This window comes from Gekko japonicus, unplaced genomic scaffold, assembly GCF_001447785.1.
Source record: "Gekko japonicus isolate JY-2015 unplaced genomic scaffold, Gekko_japonicus_V1.1 scaffold6175, whole genome shotgun sequence".
Taxonomy (NCBI): Eukaryota; Metazoa; Chordata; class Lepidosauria; order Squamata; family Gekkonidae; genus Gekko; species Gekko japonicus.
In genome coordinates, this window is record NW_015167242.1 from 1 (window position 1) to 22,820 (window position 22,820).

A 22,820-nucleotide genomic window follows, 5' to 3' on the forward strand; every position below is an offset into this window, starting at 1 on the left:
CCCTCTTCCGCTCCCACCCCAAATCTCACTCTCTCAGCCCCCCCCAGGTCCTTCCTAAAACATGCCTCTGGGAAGCCACTTGAACTCCCTCCAATCTCCAAAAGGTGCCGGATTCGGATCCTGCGCTCAGGTCCGCTGCGGGAACCACGTGGCTATGCACAAAGGGGAACAAGCGGCTCTCCGTGGGGCAGGAGCGCACGGGGGGGGGGCGCAAAGGGGGGCAAGGAAGAAATAGCGGAGGGGGGGGGGGCGCTTTAAAAAAAACCCCCCTCCTTTCTCTTGTGCATTGCAAACGCCAACCCCATATTCCCCCCCCCCCAAAAAGGAAAACCTTTGAGCTCACCAGATGCCCTCCGAGAGGGACCCGTTCAAGGAGAAGCCCGCGAGACTCAGAGGGGCTTTTTTGCAAGGGGCGGCGGCGGAGGAAGTGGCTCCCCCTTGAAGCCCCCCCCCCGTGGGCCTCTCTAGGACTGCGGCTGGCTCTCTCTTTAACCCTTCGAGACACTGCTCTTCTTGTAAATGGAAAATGCAAAAGGGGGCGGTAAAGGTTTCCCTTGCTCCAAAGCCAGTCGAATCCGACTCAAGGGTTGTGGTGCTCATCTTCGTTTCAAAGCCGAAGAGCCAGCGCTGTCCGAAGACGTTTCCGTGGTCATGTGGCCGGCATGACTAAACACCAAGGCGCACGGAACGCTGTTACCTTCCCACCGAAGTGGTCCCTATTTATCTACTTGCAATTTCTTGCTTTCGAACTGCTAGGTTGGCAGGAGCTGGAACTAGAGACGGGAGCTCACTCCGTCATGCGGCACACTCGGGTCTCGAACTGCTGAACTACCGACCTTCCACAGCCGGCAGTTCAGCGTTTTAACCACTTGCTTCTGCCAGTTCTCCCCTCAGGAATTGGGACCCCTGCCCAAAAGGTGCTGAGACGCCATACTGGTGCAAACTCATTTGGAATACTGTGTGCAATTCTGGTCACCACACCTCAAAAAGAATAGTATAGCATTGGCAAAAGTGCAGAAAAGGGCAACTCGAATGATAAAAGGGTTGGAACACTTTCCCTAGGAGGAAAGGTTAAAGCGCTTGGGGCTCTTTCGCTTGGAGAAAAGACGGCTGAGGGGTGACATGATCGAGGTTTACAAGATTATGCATGGGATAGAGCAGGTAGAGAAAGAGGTACTTTTCTCCCTTTCTCACAATACAAGAACTCCTGGGCACTCCATGAAATTGCTGAGCAGTCGGGTTACAAAGGATAGAAGGAAGAAGAAAAGAAGAGAAGAGATTGGATTTATACCCCTCCCTTCACTTGGAGTCTCAGAGTGGCTCACAAACTCCTTCCCCTTCCCCTCCCCACAACAGACACCCTGTGAGGTGGGTGGGGCTGAGAGAACTCTGACACAAACTGCTCTTTTTCAAGGACAGCTGTGCCAGACAATGTTCCCTCTAAGCTGTGGAGACTTGTGAGCAAAAATTCTACTTTGTGAGCTACTGGCATTAAACTTCTGTTTGGCTGCTGCATTAAATCAGGGTGCTCTGGAGCCATCCTTCCTGAGCTGAGAAAAAAATCTGTGAGCCAGAGGCTAAAAAACTGTGAGCTAGCTCACACTAACTCAGCTTAGAGGGAACACTGGTGCCAGAGCTTGTGACTGACCCAAAGTCACATCAGCAGGTGCAAGTGGAGTTGTGGGGAATCAAACCCAGTTCTCCCAGATTAGAGTCTGCGTACTTAACCACTACACCAAACGGCTACAAGCATGGACGGCTTCAAGAGGGAACTGGATAAACATATGGAGCAGAAGTCCATTAGCGGCTGTTAGCCACAAGGGATAGATAGGAACTCTCAGTCTAGGGCGACGGATGCTCTGTATTCTTGGTGCTCGGGGGAAGCAACAGTTGGAGGGCTCCTAGTGTCCTGGCCCCACTGCCGGACCTTCTGATGGCACCTGGTCTTTTTGGCCACTGTGTGACACAGAGTGTTGGACTGGAGGGGCCATTGGCCTGATCCAATACTGGCTTCTCTTATGTTCTTATGCCACCAAAAAAGCCCCCAAAGAATCCCTGCTTAGAGAGCATTTGAGCCCTTCAAGGGACCCAAGGAGGGGAAATGCAAGCAGAGCGTCTGAGAACAGGACAAATAAAAGAAATAAATTCTGACAATCGTGAGGGGCGTGACTCCATATTGGAGCCTGTGAGCGGCCTTGCCAACCCCTTTCGTAGAAGGGCAGGACTCAGCTTTATCTTTCTTCTGTCCGTTTTGAACACCGGCCCTGCCTTTCCATCGAAAGGGCCCTGAAGACTTCTGGCAACAAAGGAAAACGTCCCATTGAGAAGGAACAGTCCCCGAGAACAAATTTAAAAAGCACGTGTTGAAAAACCACTTCTCCCATTGAAAAGTGACTGGTATTGACTGGTTATGTTTTAACTGATGCTTTATATTTTATTGTGAATGTATACTGCTTGTCAGTTCCTGGAAGCCATCCTGAGTCTGCCTAGCGGGGAGGGCGGGGTAAAAGTGAAATAAAATAAAATAAATAAATAAAAGTCTGAAAGTCTGCAGCACTCGGTCCCCTGTGGAAGGCAGCCCTGCTTGAAAACCCCTCCAGCTTCTAGGATTTCAGGAGGCATTTTTAAAGGTGGCCAACAACAATTGTTCTTGGGGGCAGGGCTCAGAGGGGGGCGTCCCCAAAGTGATGTCATTGTGATGGGGTGCCCCACCCCTTTGGGAACACCCCCCCCCCCAAAGTCCCCCACTGGGGACAAAATCGGACCTGGAAACCTCCTCAGGAAAGCTCCTCCATTAGCATGTTTCACAGCCTGGGGAACTCCTACGTGATAATGACTCAGCCCTACCCCACCTTCCTGAGTAGATATAAATTACCTGCCTGCCGTTTTTCTTCTCACCTTGACACAGAGAGCACTCCATCTTTCTGTGTTATACCTCTGAGGATGCGAAATGTCAGGTCCTACAATCCCAAGACCACGGCCAGACAACCCGGAAAATTTACAACTCCCCCCTCCCCTTTTCTGGTTTACAGAAACGCACAGACAGACGTGTGTGGGGAAAGATAAATTCTGCAAGCACCTGGAGTGGAAAGGAACGTGAAGACTCCCTCTGCTCTCTCCTTTGCTTCTGGGTCTGGGTTGGAGTATAGAGGCCGCCACCGCTTGTTTTGCTCGAAGCCTGGGTTTTATCATTTTTACAGGCATTTTGATTAGTTAGGTCGGATTAGAATGGATAAAAGGAAGTACTTCTTCATCCAAAGAGTGATTAACACATGGAATTCACTGCCACAGGAAGTGGTGGCGGCTACAAGCATGGACGGCTTCCAAAGGGAACTGGATAAGTATATGGAGCAGAGGTCCATCAGTGGCTTTTAGCCACAAGGTATAGACAGGGTCTCTGGGGCAAGTGATGCTCTGTCTTCTTGGTGCTTGGGGGGGGGGGGTCAACAGTGGGAGGGCTTCTAGTGTCCTGGCCCCACTGCTGGACCTCCTGATGGCGCCTGGTATTTCTGGCCACTGTGTGACACAGAGTGTTGGACTGGAGGGGCCACTGGCCTGATCCAGCATTGGCGTCTCTTATGTTATGATTTTGTATAAGGGGAGAAAGAGAAACAGTGTATTTCTGGTGTTGTTTCTGACAGAGCCTAGTGTGGAAGATTTATGGTTCCTAGGGAGGCTATTTTCAAAGTAAACCAAAAGTCGGTTTGGAAATGGAGGGGGAAACTGCCCTTTTCTTAGGTAAAATCTAGCTGCCTGTGATGAAAGAGTGGGGTAACGTCAAGTGGGGAACGCAGCCAGAGTAGCGGTATTCATGCATGCCTTTCTCACGTGCGTTCGGTTTTCAACAGGATTAGCTGGCTTGATAAGGTGTGGCAGAACTGGACCCGCAGTTTCTGTTAGCCAAACTGCCTTACTTCTTAATAACAGCTTAGGGGATTATGAATATAAAATGGCAACAGGCATACAGCATGGACCATGACCTGTGTATATTGGAGTCAGACTTCCCAAGAACCCAGGAATAGACACAGAGACTGGGTGGCTGAAATAATGATTTCTTTACTAAATATTCCCAAGCATACAAACAATAATCAAACATCCACACACACAATACAGAACTAAGAAAGCAGAGGTGATTAATAGCTTATAGAGGGGTCAGGTATGGGGTGATACTTCCTGTCCCAGATACTTCCTGTCCCAGATCCATGAGGAATGGATTATGGCCTCAACCCGGAGGTTTAGGGGTGGACTGCCAGTTGGCATCAGGGCAGAGACATTGGAAAACGATGCAGACCAATTGAAGGCCTTGGGGGCTGGTCTCAGGTGAGAACAATGGACTACCTGAGCCAGTGATGAGCCCCTGGCTCTGGGGTTCAGAGGATCTGAATGTGGAGGTTCCCCTCAGTTACCGTGGTTAGTAGCTACTGATAGACTTTTCCTCCATGAATCTATCTAATCCCCTCTTAAAGCTGTCTGTTCCCGTGGCCATCATTAGATCTTCTGTAGAGCCAGTTTGGTGTAGTGGTTAAGTGCGCGGACTCTAATCTGGGAGAACTGGGTTTGATTCTCCACTCCTCCACTTGCACCTGGCTGGATGACCTTGGGCAAGCCGTAGCTCTGATAAGAGCTGTTCTTGAAAAAGAGCAGTTTCTGTCAAGAGCTCTCTCAGCCCCACCTACCTCACAGGGTGTCTGTTGTGGGGAGGGAAAGGGAAAGGAGTTTGTAAGCCGCTATGAGACTCCTTTGGGTAGTTAAGGGCGGGGTATCAATCCAATCTCTTCTTTTTTTACCTCACAGAGTGTCTGTTGTGGGAAGGGAAAGGAGTTTGTAAGCCGCTCTGAGACACCTTCGGATAGTGAAGGGTGGCGTATAAATCCAATCTCTTCTTCTTCTTCCAGAGGGGCAGAGTCTGGATGTAATGAGATCAAGCCAGGTGCTGGATGGTTGAGCTGGGGGTATCCATTGTGGAACAACAGAGTGGTCTGGCATTTCCCTGGTGCCAGACAAAAGAAGTGATGTTTCTTAATGTGTGGCAGGATGAACCTGGATGGGTGACCCATTCACTAGACATGGAAAGTTAATGTTTACCTTGATAGGTCTGGCATAGGCTTAAGAATGCAGATAGCTTAGACAAATACACGGAGACAGGAATGAGAGGATCATTCCAAAGGTGTTTCCTGACATAGAGGTGAATCAGGAGAGGGGGATGGATTCACGCAACATGCTTCATTCATGACAATCGCACAGACCAGAAGTTCTTCGTCCCTGCCTGCCTGTACCTTTGTCAGACAAAAGACTAGCCATTTGGTCAGCAGAAGATGCCTGAGGCAAGGGTAGAGACTTGCCCATTCTAATCCTTTTTGGAATGAGCACACAGGAGAGACTTCAGGCCAGCCTGAAGAATCTCCTCTTTGGCCTGAGTTTTCTCAGCCAAGATGTGGTTCTCTTAGCCTCCCAGCAAAAGCCACAGTTTAAGCCAAGCCTGGCTTCATGAGGGCACTGCTGGCTGAGGTTCAGAAATTGTTTTGGGGTGTCTCTCTTGTGGGAAAGACCACAGGCTGAGGATGCTGGCAACATTACTTCCCTGAGGAGATCAGATAATAGAGATGTACAGTTTCTAGGTAACCTTGGTAACTGGTAACCCTTCTCTCCCGGCCTAACCGACCTCACAGGACTGTTAGAAGGAAACTGAGGAAAGGACTAGAAATGGTGTAGGAAGAGGCCCTCCTCCATTTGATGCTCACAACAACAGCCCTGTGAGGTAGGTTAGGCTAAAAGTGTGTGATTGACCAAAGGTCACCCAGCAAGCTTCCATGACAGTGAGGATTTGGACCCAGGGTTTCCCAGATCCGAATTAGACACCACACTGGCTCTCTTAAGTAACTGCTTCCCTTTTCCCTTTATCTGTGGCTTATTATGAGAAAGACGTCAACCTGAGTCCCTGAAGAGCCACTGCCACTCTGAGTACACCGGGGGGGGGGGGGGCTTGCAATGCCCAGCCATTTCATGTTTTCCCCTGGGTCATAGCCTCATAAGAGCAGGCTGGGGAAAGGGTTTGCTCCCCACTCCAGACACACTCAAGCTTACTACAGCACAGACATTGTCTCCAGATTTTGATTCAAGAATTCAGAGCAAGAGGTGTCAGTTATCAAAGACTGTTAAATAAGCAAAATATTGCAAGAGTGTTAATGTTTTAAGCATGTTTGTATTTTAAGTTAAGAAACAATATCTTTAATTGTGTTTATCTGTGTCCCTTACAAAGTTTATATCTCTGGTACCTGACATTACATTTTATGATACTCATGACGTGGCCCAACAAAGTCCCATTTATGTCAGATCTGGCCTTAATAACAAATGAGTTCGACACCCCTCATCTACAGAGCTACGAGACTGCTTCTCTCGATATGATTTATTGTTACTGCTTTGCTCATCTGTGCAACAATAATGGGTGAGGCTGAGAGCAACACATACAGAACAATTCACTTATGTGGCTCCCACTTGGGGGAATGTCCTAGCCAGCAAGGTGAGGAAGACTGCTACAATTCTAGCAATCCACAAAAGGTGTGAAACAGAATTCAATAGGTAGCCGTGTTAAGTGTCGCAGTGGAAAAGAGCAAGAGTCTAGCAACACCTTAAAGACTAATAAAACTTGTGGCAGGGTATATGATCTTTCTTGAGTCCCAGCTCACTTAAGTCCCAGCAATCGTTCTGTTTTCTGCTGAAACAGAATGGTTTAAGACAGTATTTTAATGATGGAAATAAAGTTGGTTTCCAATCTTCCAATCTCCTTTTCTTCCCACACTCCAGGCATTTCTACGATTTCTCCTGAGTTTGAATTCTTTGATGCTAAGTTAGTGTCTTCTCCCGTGGAAAGCTTTTGCCATATCAGGCATTTGTATGGTTTCTCCCCGTATGAATTTTTTCATGGTAAGAAAGGCCTCCTTTGCTACGAAAGGGCTTTCCACACTCCAAGCATTTATAGGGTTTCTCCCCTGTATGAATTCTTTCATGGTAAGTAAGGTATCCTTTGCAACTAAAGTACTTTCCACACTCCAGGCATTTATAGGGTTTCTCCCCTGTATGAATTCTTTCATGGTAAGTAAGGCTTCCTTTGCTACGAAAGTACTTTCCACACTCCAGGCATTTATAGGGTTTCTCCCCTGTATGAATTCTTTCATGGTAAGTAAGGCTTCCTTTGCTACGAAAGTACTTTCCACACTCCAGGCATTTATAGGGTTTCTCCCCTGTATGAATTCTTTCATGGTAAGTAAGGCCTCTTTTGCTATTAAAGGACTTTCTACACTCCAGGCATTGATAGGGTTTCTCCCCTGTATGAATTCTTTCATGGTAAGTAAGGCTTCCTTTGCTATTAAAGTACTTTCCACAATCCAGGCATTTGTAGGGTTTCTCCCCTGTATGACTTCTTTCATGGTAAGTAAGGCGTCTTTTGCTACGAAACGACTTTCCACACTCCAGGCATTGATAGGGTTTCTCCCCTCCATGGATTTTTTCATGGTAAGTAAGGCTTCCTTTGCTACTAAAGTACTTTCCACACTCTAGGCACTGATATGGTTTCTCCCCTGTATGAATTCTTTGATGGTAAGTAAGGCCTCCTTTGCTAAGAAAGGACTTTCCACACTCCAGGCATTTATATGGTTTCTCCTCTGTATGAAATCTTTGATGGGAAGTTAGCATATTCTTATGTGGAAAGCTTTTTCCACACTCCAGACATTTATATGGTTTCTCCCCTGTATGACTTCTTTCATGGTAAGAAAGGTTTCGTTTCCTAGTAAAGCACTTTCCACACTCCAAGCATTTACATGGGTTCTCCCTCATGTGAATTCTTTGATGGCAAGTTAGAGTATGCCTCCGTGGAAAGCTTTTTCCGCACTCTAGACATTTATATGGTTTCTCCCCTGTATGAATTCTTTCATGGTCAATAAGGGTTTGTTTCCTTATAAAGCAGTTTCCACACACCCGGCATTTATATGGTTTCTCCCCTCTGTGAATTTTCTGATGATACATAAGGCCTCCACACTGCTTGAAGCTTTTTCCACATTCGAGGCATTTATATGTTTTCTCTCCTGTATGAGTTCGTTGATGGGAAGTAAGTGTGTCACTCCATCTGAACCTTTCTCCACACTCCACGCATTGATATTTTCCCGCCTCTCCCTGAATTCTCTGCATACCCCCAGCTGAAAGAAAGAGACACTTATCTTGAACAGTGTGAAAAACAGAGCAGGAACATTACAAAACGGTCTACATTAACTGTGGCACAGAGGGCAAGAATGCAAGAGCTTGGGTGTCTAGACACACTTTCAAAAGCCTTTGCTGGTAATCTGGTCTTATACTGTAACTGAAGGATCAGCAGTTCAGAGGGGCTTCTCAAAAACGAATCCACAAGCCAGTGAGTTTCTCCTCAGGCAGTGATGCAAGCTATGGGTTGCTTTATTCTTTGCCCCTCAACCTCCTCAGGCACCTTTTCAGCAATCACAACTCACTCCAGCTCTTTGGAGGAAAACCAGCTCTTAGGATGAAGACAGTCACAGAAGAAACCCACCCGCCCTAGGAAGAAAGCACAAGCAAAGCACCATCCCAACACAGACCTGCCAGTCCCGCCTCTTCAGCCGAGAACAGGAAGAACAGCTCTTCTTCTCCTTCCATCCAGGGGATCAGGTCGGGTTTGGCAGTCACTGGTCCTTTTCATCATGAAAAAAGAGCAGAGAATTAGACTTCTATTCTGTGCACATCAGTGACTCTTCCAAGCCAACCTGACTATATCCCTACAGGCACCACAGGCAAGGAGTTGGTGAGGGGTGGAGTACTGGACCAGGTAGAGTGGCAACGATCCAGAGAGGAAATTATCACCCAGTGAGTTTTCAGTCTTTCATAAAAAGAATCAGTGAATCTGTCAAATATACAGGGGTCATTTCCTGCAGGAGCACACAGGAATAAGAGAGGGTTAGATTTTGGAGACAGCGGACACTGAGACATATTAAACAGTTGGGATGGTTGTCTTCTGGCCCCTTCCAAGTCACCCAGCTGCTAAGAACATAAGAGAAGCCATGATGGATCAGGCCAATGGCCCATCCAGGCCAACATTCTTTGCCACACACGGGCCAAAACCCAGACTGAGCGATTAAACCAAAGGTAAAACGAACAACTGAGGAAAAACAATCTCCCACAGGAAAATGTTTTTCCCATATATCAAAGGAATCACTGATCAGATAGGAAACGTTATGAAAAAAGCACAATCTACGAACAGTATTCAGACCCACCAGAAAAATACAACAGATGCTACGATCAGCAAAAGACAGAAGAGACCCCCTCAGTTCTGCATGAGTATACCGCATACCCTGCAGTTGTGGACAGGATTACACTGGGACCACACAACGTAGCATCCAGAGAAGAATAAAAGAACATGAAAGACACTGCAGACAAAGCAAACCTGAAAAATCAGCAGTGGCTGAACACAGTGTAACTCAAACAGGACACAGTATCGTTTTCCTAGACACTGAACTACCGGACAACGCACCCAATTACCATGTCAGATTACACAGGGAAGCCACTGAAATTTATAAACATAAACATACTTTCAACAGGAAAGAATAGAGTTTAAGAATGAATAGGGCATGGTTTCCAGTCCTGGAAAGCACAAAATGCTTTGCCTCTTACAACAGCACTACAGATAAGATTAGAATTTCAACAGCCAATCCACATGCAGAAGAACCTCCTCAGGAAAGCTCCTCCATTAACATGTCACAGCCTGGGAAACTGTTATTGTAAACAGATCAGCCAATATCATAATGCCCCTATATAAATCAATGGTGTGACCTCATCTGGAATACTGTGTGCAATTCTGGTCACCACACCTTAAAAAGGATATTATAGCTTTGGAAAAAGTGCAGAAAAGGGCAACTCGAATGATAAAAGGGTTGGAACACTTTCCCTATGAGGAAAGGTTAAGGCACTTAGGGCTCTTTAGCTTGGAGAAACGATGACTGAGGGGTGACATGATTGAGGTTTATAAGATTATGCATGGGAAAGAGCAGGTAGAGAAAGAGGTACTTTTCTCCCTTTCTCACAATACAAGAACTCGTGGGCACTCCATGAAATTGCTGAGCGGTCGGGTTAGAACGGATAAAAGGAAGTACTTCTTCACCCAAAGAGTGATTAACACTTGGAATTCACTGCCACAGGAAGTGGTGGCGGCTACAAGCATGGACGGCTTCAAAAGGGAATTAGATAAGCATATGGAGCAGAGGTCCATCAGTGGCTATTAGCCACAAGGTATAGATAGGGACTCTGGGGCAAGTGATGCTCTGTCATCTTGGTGCTTGGGGGGGGTCAACAGTGGGATGGCTTCTAATGCCCTGGCCCCACTGGTGGACCTCCTGATGGCACTGGTATTTCTGGCCACTGTGTGATACAGAGTGTTGGACTGGATGGGCCTTTGGCCTGATCCAACATTGGCATCTCTTATGTTCTTATGTTCTTATGTTACAAGATAATGACTCAGCCCTACCCCACCTTCCTGAGTAGATATAAATCACCTGCCTACCGTTTTCTTCTCACATTGACACAGAGAGAACTCTATCTTTCGGTGTTTTACCTCTGAGGATGCCAGTCACAGCTGCTGGCGAAACGTAAGGTACTATAATGCCAAGTCCACGGCCACACAGCCCGGAAAATCTACAACAACTAAATCTACAACAACTAAAGCTGCTTGATGCTGAGAGCCTTCAGCCTGAGATGGAGTAACCTCTGGGAACTTGGAATCGCTGTGTCACTGTGTTAGCTAGCATTTTTATTCCTAGATTTCCCTACTGTGTTAATTCCTTCTGTGTTAGCTAGCATTTTAATGCCTAGATTTCTTGTTTTCCCTCACAGAGATCTGGGCCCTGTGGGACCTTTTAAAGGTCCACAGGGCCTGTAAGACAACACTCATCCACGAGGCTTTTGGTTGAGACAGTGGACGTCAAATATCATCTGGCCCATCTTGTTACCTCCTTATTACCATCTGTACCATGGTCTTTAATCTCTGAGAACACAGAATGATAACCGCCTTGGTTTACCCAAGGTAAAGCTAAAGGTAAAGGTTCCCTTGCTTGAAAGCCAGTCGAGTCCGACTCTAGGGTTGCGGTGCTCATCTCCGTTTCAAAGCCGAAGAGCCAGCGCTGTCCGAAGACGTTTCCGTGGTCACGTGGCCGGCATGACTAAACACTAAGGTGCACGGAACGTTGTTACCTTCCCACCGAAGTGGTCCCTATTTATCTACTTGCAATTTCTTGCTTTCGAACTGCTAGGTTGGCAGGAGCTGGAACTAGAGACGGGAGCTCACTCCGTCATGCGGCACACCCGGGTCTTGAACTGCTGAACTACTGACCTTCCACAGCCTGCAGTTCAGCGTCTTAACCACTTGAGCCACCGCAGCTCCTTGTTACCCAAAGTAGGATACTTATAATCCGCAATCCTTTATGGGATCTAGCCCTTTCTGCCTTCAATTTTCTCCCAGGGCACCATCATAATAGTTGTAATGCAGTTTGATCGCCATCGATTAAGGGTTAAGTCTATAGTTTTAATCTTGATTTTATTGTTTTATGTTAATGTTGTAACCCAACCTGAGCCCACTTGCGGGAAAGGGTGGGATAGAAATTGAACGAAATAAATAGTGTTGTTCTTTGCAAAAATATTTTTGCACCTTAATGAAATAATTAAATTTCACTTGTTGTGGTTTTTGCCTTCAGCTGACGGCAAACCTAATTCCAGTGTTTTGACCCAGTGACCAACTACCAGGTAAACAGTGTTCCCTCTAAGCTGAGTTAGTGTGAGCTAGCGCACAGTTTTTTAGCCTCCGGCTCACATGTTTTTGTCTCAGCTCAGGAAGGGAGGGCTCCAGAGCGAACTGATTTATGCAGCAGCCCAATCGCTCGCTCAGCACTTTGATGCCAGTAGCTCACAAAGTGGCATTTTTGCTCACGAGACTCCACAGCTTCGAGGGAGCATTGCAGGTAACCGTCTTTTGTTTGAGCAAACTCGATCTGCAGGCCCGCCCTGCAGGGGTTGACCTTCTTGCCGATTTCCCAGAAAGGCTGGGTGACTTGCTCTTTTGCTCCTAAGCTGTTGGGATGGATAGAAAGGGGCCAGTGGGTAGGCTATCAGACTAGTGTGGGCGCAGCCTCACGCTAGGAGTTTTGAAATTTTGTTGTGCTGCAGCCCTTCCACCCAAAAGTCCTTACCCCAGGCTGGGTTGGGGACTTTCGACAGGCATTCCTTCACCAAAGGCCCTGACCACATCCTTCCTCAACAGCGACTTTCTAGGAACAGGGAAGACTCATTGCCATACTCAATGGCATCGAGAAGGCTAGATGGCCGTCTGACAGCAATGCAGGTTCTATGAACGTAGGCAGATCATGAGAGGGAGGGCAGGAAGGGTTGCCTCAGTGCTTGGCTCTCGCAGCCCTTTCTTACACGCCCAGGGAGATGGGGTCAGGAAGCAATTCTCCTCCGGGCCAGTTGGCCAGGGATTTTTGTCATCTTTTGGGCACGGAGCAGGGGTCACTGGGAGTGCGGGGGGAGGTAGTCGTGATTTCCCTGCATTGTGCCAGAGGTTGGACTAGATGACCCTGGAGGTCCCTTCCAACTCTATGATTCTATGAGAAGAAAAGGAGGCTCCTTACCCAGAGAGGCCACGTTCCCAAAATTCTCCAGCATGACTTCCTTGCAGAGAGCTCTCTGGGCCGGGCTCAGCAGGGCCCACTCACCCGGTGTGAAATACACGGCCACCTCTTCGAAGGACACCGGATCCTGGAGGAGAAAGAGGAAAGTAATTCTTCCCATCACTGGGACATTGGTTCATGAGCAATAAAATCCAAACATGGGTATTAAAACAAGTCCTGGTCAACAGCAGCATCCAGGAGGGGATCAGGGCCCTGAGGCTTTCCCTTCCCAGGGCTTCTTGGGGGATATCCCGGGGACAGAGGGGTGGCCGGAACTCAGGGGGCTACCAGCCTCCCGCCTTCTCTGGCTTCCTTTTCCTCCCACCTCTCCACTCGACCTCTAGGAGGAAGGCGCTTCTGGAGAGAGGAGGACTGGAGCATGCAAAAGCACGCTGGCATTTGGCTGAGAGGGGAGCCAGAGTTTGGCTGAGGGACTTCCAGCAAAGCTCCGCATCTAGCCCTCCACTAGGGCTGCTAATTCCAGTTTCGGAAATTCCTCACAATTTGGGGAGTTGCTTGTAGAGGGCAGAATCTGGGGAGGGAGCTCAGCAGGGCTGTGATACCAAAAAGCCTGCCCCCATCTCTGTATTCTGGAGATCAGTTGTGATTTCCAGGAACATAAGAACATAAGAGACGCCAATGTTGGATCAGGCCAAAGGCCCATCCAGACCAACACTCTGTATCACACAGTGGCCAGAAATACCAGTGCCATCAGGAGGTCCAACAGTGGGGCCAGGACATTAGAAGCCCTCCCACTGTTGACCCCCCCCCCCAAGCACCAAGATAACAGAGCATCACTTGCCCCAGAGCCCCTATCTATACCTTGTGGCTAATAACCACTGATGGACCTCTGCTCCAGATGCTTATCTAATTCCCTTTTGAAGCCGTCCATGCTTGTAGCCGCCACCACCTCCTGTGGCAGTGAATCCCATGTGTTAATCACTCTTTGGGTGAAGAAGGACTTCCTTTTATCCGTTCTAACCTGACCGCTCTGCAGTTTCATGGAGTGCCCACGAGTTCTTGTATTGTGAGAAAGGGAGAAAAGTACCTCTTTCTCTACCTGCTCTTTCCCATGCATAATCTTATAAACCTCGATCATGTCACCCCTCAGTCGTCTTTTCTCCAAGCTAAAGAGCCCTAAGCGCTTTAACCTTTTCTCATAGGGAAAGTGTTCCAACCCTTTTATCATTCGAGTTGCCCTTTTCTGCACTTTTCCCAAAGCTATAATATCCTTTTTAAGGTGTGGTGACCAGAACTGCACACAGTATTCCAAATGAGGTCGCACCATTGATTTATATAGGGGCATTATGATATTGGCTGATCTGTTTTCAATACCCTTCCTAATAATCCCCAGCATAGCATTGGCCTTCTTTATTGCAGTCACACACTGTCTCGACATTTTCAGTGAGTTATCCACTACAACTCCAAGATCTCTCTCTTGCTCAGTCTCTGCCAGTTCAGACCCCATCAATGTGTATTTATATTTAGGATTTTTGGCTCCAATGTGCATCACCTTGCACTTGGCCACATTGAACCCCATTTGCCATGTTGACGCCCACTCGCCCATCCTTGACAGATCCCTTTGGAGTGCCTCACAATCCTCACTGGTTTTCACCACCCTGAACAACTTTGTATCATCCGCAAATTTAGCCACTTCACTGCTTACTCCCATCTCCAAATCATTAATGAACAAGTTAAAAAGCAGTGGACCAAGTACTGATCCCTGCGGTACCCCACTGCTTACCACCCTCCACTGAGAAAATTGCCCACCTACACTCACTCTCTGTTTTCTATGAACTAGCCAGTTTTTGATCCATAAAAGGACTTGTCCTTCTATCCCATGATTTTTGAGCTTACTTAGGAGCCTTTGATGAGGAACTTTATCAAAAGCTTTCTGGAAGTCAAGGTAAACAATATCTATTGGATCCCCCTTGTCCACATGTTTGTTCACCCCCTCAAAGAACATTAACAGGTTAGTGAGACAAGATCTTCCCTTACAGAAACCGTGCTGAGTCTGCCTCAATAGGTTTTGTTCATCTATGTGCCTACTAATTCTTTCCTTAATAATGGTTTCCACCAATTTACCCGGTATCGACGTCAGACTGACTGGCCTGTAATTTCCCGGATCTCCTCTGGAACCCTTTTTAAAGATGGGAGTGACATTAGCTACCTTCCAATCCTCAGGAATGGAGGCAGATTTTAAGGAAAGATTACATATCTTTGTCAGGAGATCTACAAGTTCACATTTGAGTTCTTTCAGAACTCTCGGATGTATGCCATCTGGGCCTGGTGATTTTTCAGTTTTTAAGTTGTCTATCAGTTTTAGGACCTCCTCTCTCATCACCTCAATCTGACTCAGGTCTTCCAACACCCCTCCTGAAATCAGTGGTTCTGGAGTGGGCAAGCACTTCTCATCTTCCACAGTGAAGACGGAGGCAAAAAATGCATTTAGCTTCTCAGCCATTTCCCTATCATCCTTCAATACTCCTTTTACCCCTTGGTCGTCCAAGGGCCCCACTGCCTCCCTGGCTGGTTTCCTGTTTCTAATGTATTTGAAGAAAGTTTTATTGTTGGTTTTTACGTTTTTTGCTATATGCTCCTCATATTCCCTTTTTGCCTGCCTGACCTCAGACTTGCATTTTATTTGCCATAGCCTGTGTTCCGTTTTATCAGCCTCACTGTGACTAGCTTTCCACTGCTTAAAGGAATTCTTTTTACTTTTTACAGCCTCCATTACTCTGTTTGTTAACCATGCAGGCTTTTTCCTATACCTGTTTGTGCCTTTCCTAACCTGCGGAATATATATTTTTTGAGCTTCTAGGATCGTAGTTTTAAATAGATCCCAAGCTTCCCCAATTGTTTTGACCCTTTCTACTTTTCCTTTCAGTTTCCTCCCCACGTGTCCCCTCATATCAGAGAAATTACCCCTTTTAAAGTTAAAAATGGTTGTGTGAGTCTTTTTGGCCAATTCTCTATTTGTACAAATGATGAACTCAACAACATTATGATCACTGTTTCCAAGCGGTGCAATCACTTTTACATCTCTCACCAGGTCTTGAGTGTTACTTAGGACCAAATCAAGGATCGCCTCTCCCCTGGTAGGTTCCGTGACCATCTGCTCCATAGCACAGTCATTTAGAGTGTCTAGAAACTCAATCTCTTTTTCCCGACTAGAACACATATTGACCCAATCAATGTGTGGGTAGTTAAAATCACCTATTATTACACAGTGTTTTTGTCTAGTTGCTATCTTTAAGGCATTCATCATTTTATAATCCTCCTCTATCTTTTGATCTGGTGGGCGATAACAAACTCCCAGTGTTAAGTTTCCTTTTGGCCCCCCTATTTCAACCCATAGAACTTCCAGAAGCGAATCCAATTCACTTAGCCTCTCAATCTTTCTAGACTTTATACCCTCTCTGACATACAGAGCTACCCCACCTCCAACCCTTCCCCCCCTATCCTTCCGATATAATATATAACCGGGAATCACTGTGTCCCACTGATTTTCCTCATCCCACCAAGTTTCAGAAATACCCACAATGTCTATTTTTCCCTCCGACACCAAGCACTCCAACTCCCCGATTTTACCTCGGACACTTCTAGCATTTGTATAGAAACAGCTGTAATTTCCCTTACAAGTTAAGCCTGCATTTGGTCTTTATGTTTTTTGCTATATGCTCCTCATATTCCCTTTTTGCCTGCCTGACCACAGACTTGCATTTTATTTGCCATAGCCTGTGTTCCATTTTATCAGCCTCACGAGACTAGCTTTCCACCACTTAAAGAAATCCTTTTTACCTTTTACAGCTTCTATTACTTTGTTTGTTAACCATGCAGGCTTTTTTCTATACCTATTTGTGCCTTTCCTAACCTGCAGAATATATTTTATCTGAGCTTCTAAGATCGTAGTTTTAAATAGTTTCCAAGCTTCCCCAATGGTTTTGACCCTTTCTACTTTTCCTTTCAGTTCCCTCCCCACATGTCCCCTCATATCAGAGAAGTTACCCCTTTTAAAGTTAAAAGTGGTTGCGTCAGTCTTTTTGGCCAATTCCCTATTTATCCAAATGTTGAACTCAACAACATTATGATCACTGTTCCCAAGCGGTGCAATCACTTTTACATCTCTCACCAGGTCTTGAGTGTTACTTAGGACCAAGTCAAGGATCGCCTCTCCCCTGGTAGGTTCCGTGACCATCTGCTCCATGGCACAGTCATTTAGAGTGTCTAGAAACTCAATCTTTTTCTCGACTAGGACACATATTGACCCAATCAATGTGTGGGTAGTTAAAATCACCAAGAGAACTCTAGAAGTGTTTTATTCTCCCTGTTGGGGACTCTCTGCACACATAATTCAAGACAGACTTTGAACAGAACCCAGGCTAAACTACCTGATTTGGTGTGCCTTGTGACACAAAAGAAACCGTTCCCATATCTCCCCAATGATTGCCCCCCCTTACCTGAGCAGGCCTCATGGTGGCTCTTTTCCCCTCACCGCATGGAGATAGCGAAGAAGGCATGGGGGGTCTCTTCCCGCTGCTGCCTGGGAGGGTGAAAAAGACATACGGTGCGAATTATTATTTTTTAAACCACATATTTAATTTCTGTTCCAGTCCCCAGAGTGACTCTCTCTCTCCAGGTTTGATTCAGAGCACAATTCGAGATCCTGGGGTTAAGGACATACTCGAGTTCCTTTCTCTTGGGAGAGGGAGAAAAAGTCCTCTTCTTCAATTCTCTCCACTCCGTGCCTCATTTTCCAAACCTCTCTCCTGTCGCCCCCTTAGCCGTCTCCTTCTTTAAACTGAAAAGCCCCTGGCCCTTCAGCCTTTACTGCTAGGGAGGGGGCTCCAATCCCCTGATCGTCTTGGTTTCCCTCCTCTGTATCTTTCCCCCAGCTCCACAATGTCCCTTTTGAGATACGGTGGTCAAGGAAGACTCCGGAATCTCTGGCCCAGCCTCTCTTCCTCACAGTCGTTCTTTATGGCAGAATATCCCCCCTTCCTTATCCATCCGTCTCTGACCTCTCCTGGTCGTGTTTCTGCCCAGACTTGCCAAATCCATCTCTGCCAGAAGCTGCCCCACTCCCCTCTGACAGATGCCAAGACCCCCCCCCCGCCTGCTCCACATATTGAGGAGAAATCAGGAGGTGGGAAGGCCCCTGAGGTGCTAGAACGGGACTGCCTGGCTCAGGAAGGCAGGCGAGAGATTCCGGCCCCGATCTGGGAAACGATCACTGTTCCTCTGAATAATGGAAGAACTCCCTGCACACAGAAAGCTAGCAGTGCAGGGATAAAGCTTCTGCCCGCTGTCTCTGTTTGTGTGAATCAGGTCAGAGGCACACATCTTCAAGGCACGCTGGATGGGGGGGTCTTGTCTCTTTTCTTCCTCGCAGCAACTGGCACAGTTGGCCCTGAGAAGATTCTGCAACTCTCGTGCATCACCTCTGGTAGCCTTGGAGGGAAGCCCCCCCCCTTTTCTACACAAACAGGGCAGCAGCAAAGCTGCCTACTCACAAACTCCTTTCCCTTCCCCTCCCCGCAACAGACACCCTGTGAGGTAAAAGAAGAAGAAGAAGAGTTTGGATTTATACCTCGCCCTTCACTACCCAAAGGTGTCTCAGAGCGGCTTACAAACTCCTTTCCCTTCCCCTCCCCACAACAGACACCCTGTGAGGTAGGCGGGGCTGAGAGAGCTCTTGACAGAAACTGCTCTTTTTCAAGGACAGCTCTTGTCAGAACTACGGCCTGCCCAAGGCCATCCAGCCAGGTGCAAGTGGAGGAGTGGGGAGGGTTTAGGGTTGCCAGCCTCCAGGTGGGGCCTAGAGATGTCCTTGAATTACAGCTCACCTCCAGAATACAGAGATGAGTTCCCCTGGAGAAAATGGCTGCTTTTGAGAGCACAAGAAGAGCCCTGCTGGATGAGAGCAACAGTCCATCTAGTCCAGTTTCGTCATATAGTGGCCAACCAGTTCCTTTGGACGGCCAAAGAGAGGGCACTCAGACCGAGGCCTTTCCCGGATGTTGCCTCCTGGCTCTGGGATTCAGAGGCTCGTTGTTTCCGAACGTGGAGGTTCCCCTCAGTCGCCATGGCTATAGTAGACACAGATACTGATCCTCCGTGAATCTAAGCCCCCTTTCAAGCTGTTTATTCCTGTTGGCCATCCACTGGCAGCGAATGTCACGTTTTAACCACTCTCTGTGTAAAGTAGTCTTTCCTTTTTGTCCCTCCTGAACCTACTGCCCATCGGCTTCACTGGATGCCCTCGCGTTCTAGTCTTTTGGGAGCGAAAGTTCTGCGTCAACTCTCTTCTCCACCCGATGCATAATTTGATAAGTCTCTGTCACATCCCCCCCTCAGTCGTCTCTTTTCTAAACTGAAAAGCCCCGGTCTCTTCAGCCTTTCCTCCTAGGGAAGGTGCTCAAACGCCCTCACCATCTTGGTTGCCCTCCCGATGGACTTTCCCCAGCTCTGCCATGTCCTTTTTTGAGATATGGTAACCAGATCTGTAAGGAGCCGCGGTGGCTCAAGTGGTTAAGATGCTGAACTGCAGGCTGTGGAAGGTCGGTAGTTCAGCAGTTCGAGACCCGAGTGCGCCGCATGACGGAGTGAGCTCCCGTCTCTAGTTCCAGCTCCTGCCAACCTAGCAGTTTGAAAGCAAGACATTGCAAGTAGATAAATAGGGACCACTTCGGTGGGAAGGTAACAGCGTTCCGTGCGCCTTGGCGTTTAGTCATGCCGCCCACATGACCACGGAAATGTCTTCGGACAGCGCTGGCTCTTCAGCTTTGAAACGGAGATGAGCACCGCAACCCTAGAGTCAGATTCGACTGGCTTTGGAGCAAGGGAAACATTTACCTTTAACCAGATCTGTAGATGGAATTCCAAAATGAGGTCACCCCGTAGTTCCATACAGGGGCATTACAAGATTGGCCGTTTTAGTCTCAATCCCTTTCTTTATAATCCCTAGCACAGAGTTTGCCCCTTTCCACCGCTGCAGCACACGGGGGCAACACTTTCCTTGAGCTCTCCACGACCAACTCAAGATCTTTGCCCCTCTCCGCCTCTGCAAGTTCAGACTCCCCCCAACCCCCTCTGTAGCCCAGACTGGAAGTTATTTATTAATTATTTATTTTTCAGATTTTTACCTCGCCCTCCCGGTTGAAGCTGGCTCAGGGAAGCTCACATAAAAACGGATAATGACATTAAAACATAGCTGTCGTTAAAACAAATATAAAACCATAACAAAAGTGCTAGTGGTTCTTAGTAGTCATATAGCGGCATCAGCCAGTGCAGAACGTTCTCCGCTCGCAGTCAGCTCTCGGTATTAGTTGGATGTCCCTGCAGGGTTCGCTGTTCATTACGGCTGCTGATGGCAGTTTTCAGGGTCCAGGGCCCTCTCCCTTTTGACCAACTGATGTTCTTCATTGGTGGAGGCGGCTCCCAAAAGCCTGGTGGAAGAGCTCTGTTTTACAGTCCCCGCGGAACTGCAAAAGGTCCTGCAGGTCCCTGATCTCCTCCGAGAGCTCATTCCACCAGACTGGGGCCACCACCAAAAAGGCCCTGGTTGTTGACAGCCTTGCGTCCTTAGGACCCGGGAGGGCCAGCCGATTCTGGACCCCCAACTGCAGTATTCTCTGGGGGACATACAAGGATAGGCGGTCCCTTAGGTATGTAGGTCCCTAACCATGTAGGGCTTTAAAGGTAAGAACCAGAACCTTGAAACGAATCCGGTATGCTATCGGCAGCCAGTACTCCTAGAGAGCCCCATCAACAGCCTGGCCACGCATTTTGCTCCAGCTTCTGGATTTGAGACAAATAGGGATTTTTGGTCCCACTATGCATCACTTTTGGAGCCGTGGTGGCTCAAGTGGTTAAGATGCTGAACTGCAGGCTGTGGAAGGTCAGTAGTTCAGCAGTTCGAGACCGGAGTGCCGCATGACGGAGTGAGCTCCCGTCTCTAGTTCCAGCTCCTGCCAACCTAGCAGTTCGAAAGCAAGAAATTGCAAGTAGATAAATAGGGACCGGTGGGAAGGTAACAGTGTTCCGTGCGCCTTGGTGTTTAGTCATGACGGCCACGTGATCACGGAAACGTCTTCGGATAGCGCTGGCTCTTCGGCTTTGAAACGGAGATGAGCACCGCAACCCTAGAGTCGGATTCGACTGGCTTTCAAGCAAGGGAACCTTTACCTTATGCATCACTTTAGACTTAACAAAACTGAGTTGCACCAACCTTCCTTCCCTTGCCCAAACCCTCCCCTCCCCGGGAACCGTCTCCTAAATCTCCAAGTTAATTTCCCAATCCAGACTTGGCAACCCTATCCCCACCACCGCATTCCCAAAGAGCAAAGGACATGACTTTGCATCGTTGGCAGACCAGAAAGGCGAAGAAGCAAAAGCCTGCTGGGTCCGGAGGGGAAGAAGGTGTGTGTGTGTGTGGGGTCTCTTCTCCCCCCCCCTCAAATCTCCTGCTCCTCCCCAGGTTGGACCAATCACCCCTCCTCCCCAGCCAAAAGGGCGAGAACGTCCCTTTCCTTTATCCCGCATCCTGAGAATCTTTCTTCCCCGGACCTTCCTTGGAGGTTTCTTTGCCTTTGCCCAAAGCAGCTTTTTCTGATACAGGGGAGAGGTCTCTCTCCCCCCAATAAAGTGCCTCCCCTCCTCCTTTCTCTTCACTTGGGGTCTTGCATTGCAGACTCCTGCCCCCACTTATCTCCCCTCCCCCCCAGGCATTCAAGCTCACCCAGTCCTTCCCAGACATTCAAGCAGCAGGCCAGGCAATTCACACCTGGCTTTTGCAAGGGCGGAAGCCGGAAATGGTTCCCCCCCCCATACACACCCCGATACCTCTCTAGGATAGTGGACTCTTTCATTTTAACTCTTGGAGAGAACATAAGAATATAGAATAAGCCAATGTTGGATCAGGCCAATGGCCCATTCAGTTCAACACTCTGTATCACACAGTGGCCAGAAATACCAGGTGCCATCAGGAGGTCCAGCAGTGGGGCCAGGACATTAGAAGCCCTCCCACTGTTGCCTCCCCCAAGCACCAAGAAGACAGAGCATCACTTGCCCCAAAGTCCCTATCTATATTGTGGCTAATAGCCACTGATGGACCTCTGCTATATATGCTTATCCAGTTCCCTCTTGAAGCTGTCCATGCCTGTAGCTGCCGCCACCTCCTGTGGCAGTGAATTCCAGGTGTTAATCACTCTTTGACTTCCTTTTATCCGACCACTCAGCAATTACATTGAGTGACCACGAGTTCTTGCATTGTGAGAAAGGGAGAAAAGTACCTCTTTCTCTACCTGGTCTATCCCACGCATAATCTTGTAAATGTCACCCCTCAGTCTTTCTTTCTCCAAGCTAAAGAGCCCCGAGCGTTTTAACCTTTCTTCATGGGGAAAGTGTTCCAACCCTTTTATCATTCTAGTTGCCCTATTCCCAATTCTAGAATATCCTTTTTGAGGTGTGGTGAGTGACCAGAACTGTACACAGTCCTCCAAATGAGGTCACACCATTGATTTATATAGGGGCATTATGATACTGGCTGATTTGTTTTCAATTCCCTTCCTAATAATCCCCTGCATAGCATTGGCCTTTTTTATTGCAGTCATACACTGTCTCGACATTCTCAGTGAGTTATCTACTACGACTCCAAGATCTCTCTCTTGGTCAGTCTCTGCCAGTTCGCCCCCCATCAATGTGTATTTATATTTAGGATATTTGGCTCCAATGTGCATCACTTTGCACTTGGGCGCATTGAACCCCATTGGCCACCTTGACGCCCACTCGCCCATCCTCGACAGACCCACTTTGAAGCGCCTCACAATCCTCCCTGCTGCAATTCTGCAAGTCAGGAAAGCAAAGCCGGTCCCTCCCCCTCCAGCCTAACTGTTGAGGTGCCTTTGCAACTCTTAGCTGGGGGCTTCTTTGCAGGTAAGGTGTATGTGCAGCGCCAAGCTGGCAAGGAAGAAGCCTTATCCAGTAAACAAAGCCACTGAAGCGTGGAGGCTTAGAGAAAGAGAATAAGGGGTGGTGGTGGTGGAAGTAGTTCCCTTTGGCTGACAGCGACGCGGGGGGGGGGGGGGTCGCGTTTTCGCGCAC

The 22,820-nt window shown here is 48.0% G+C and overlaps 1 protein-coding gene across 1 annotated transcript in view; it reads right to left on the reverse strand.

The window, feature by feature from the left end:
• Nucleotides 1–6,882: 6,882 nt before the first annotated feature.
• LOC107112117 (zinc finger protein 208-like) overlaps nucleotides 6,883–22,820 on the reverse strand; it is a 26,860-nt gene continuing 10,922 nt past the window's right edge. Inside the window, exons 4-5 of the mRNA XM_015413191.1 lie at nucleotides 12,762–12,804; nucleotides 6,883–8,192 (exon numbers count right to left, since the gene is read on the reverse strand). Coding sequence (XP_015268677.1) covers nucleotides 6,883–8,192; nucleotides 12,762–12,804 — 1,353 coding nt within the window. The remainder of the gene's footprint in view (nucleotides 8,193–12,761; nucleotides 12,805–22,820) is intronic.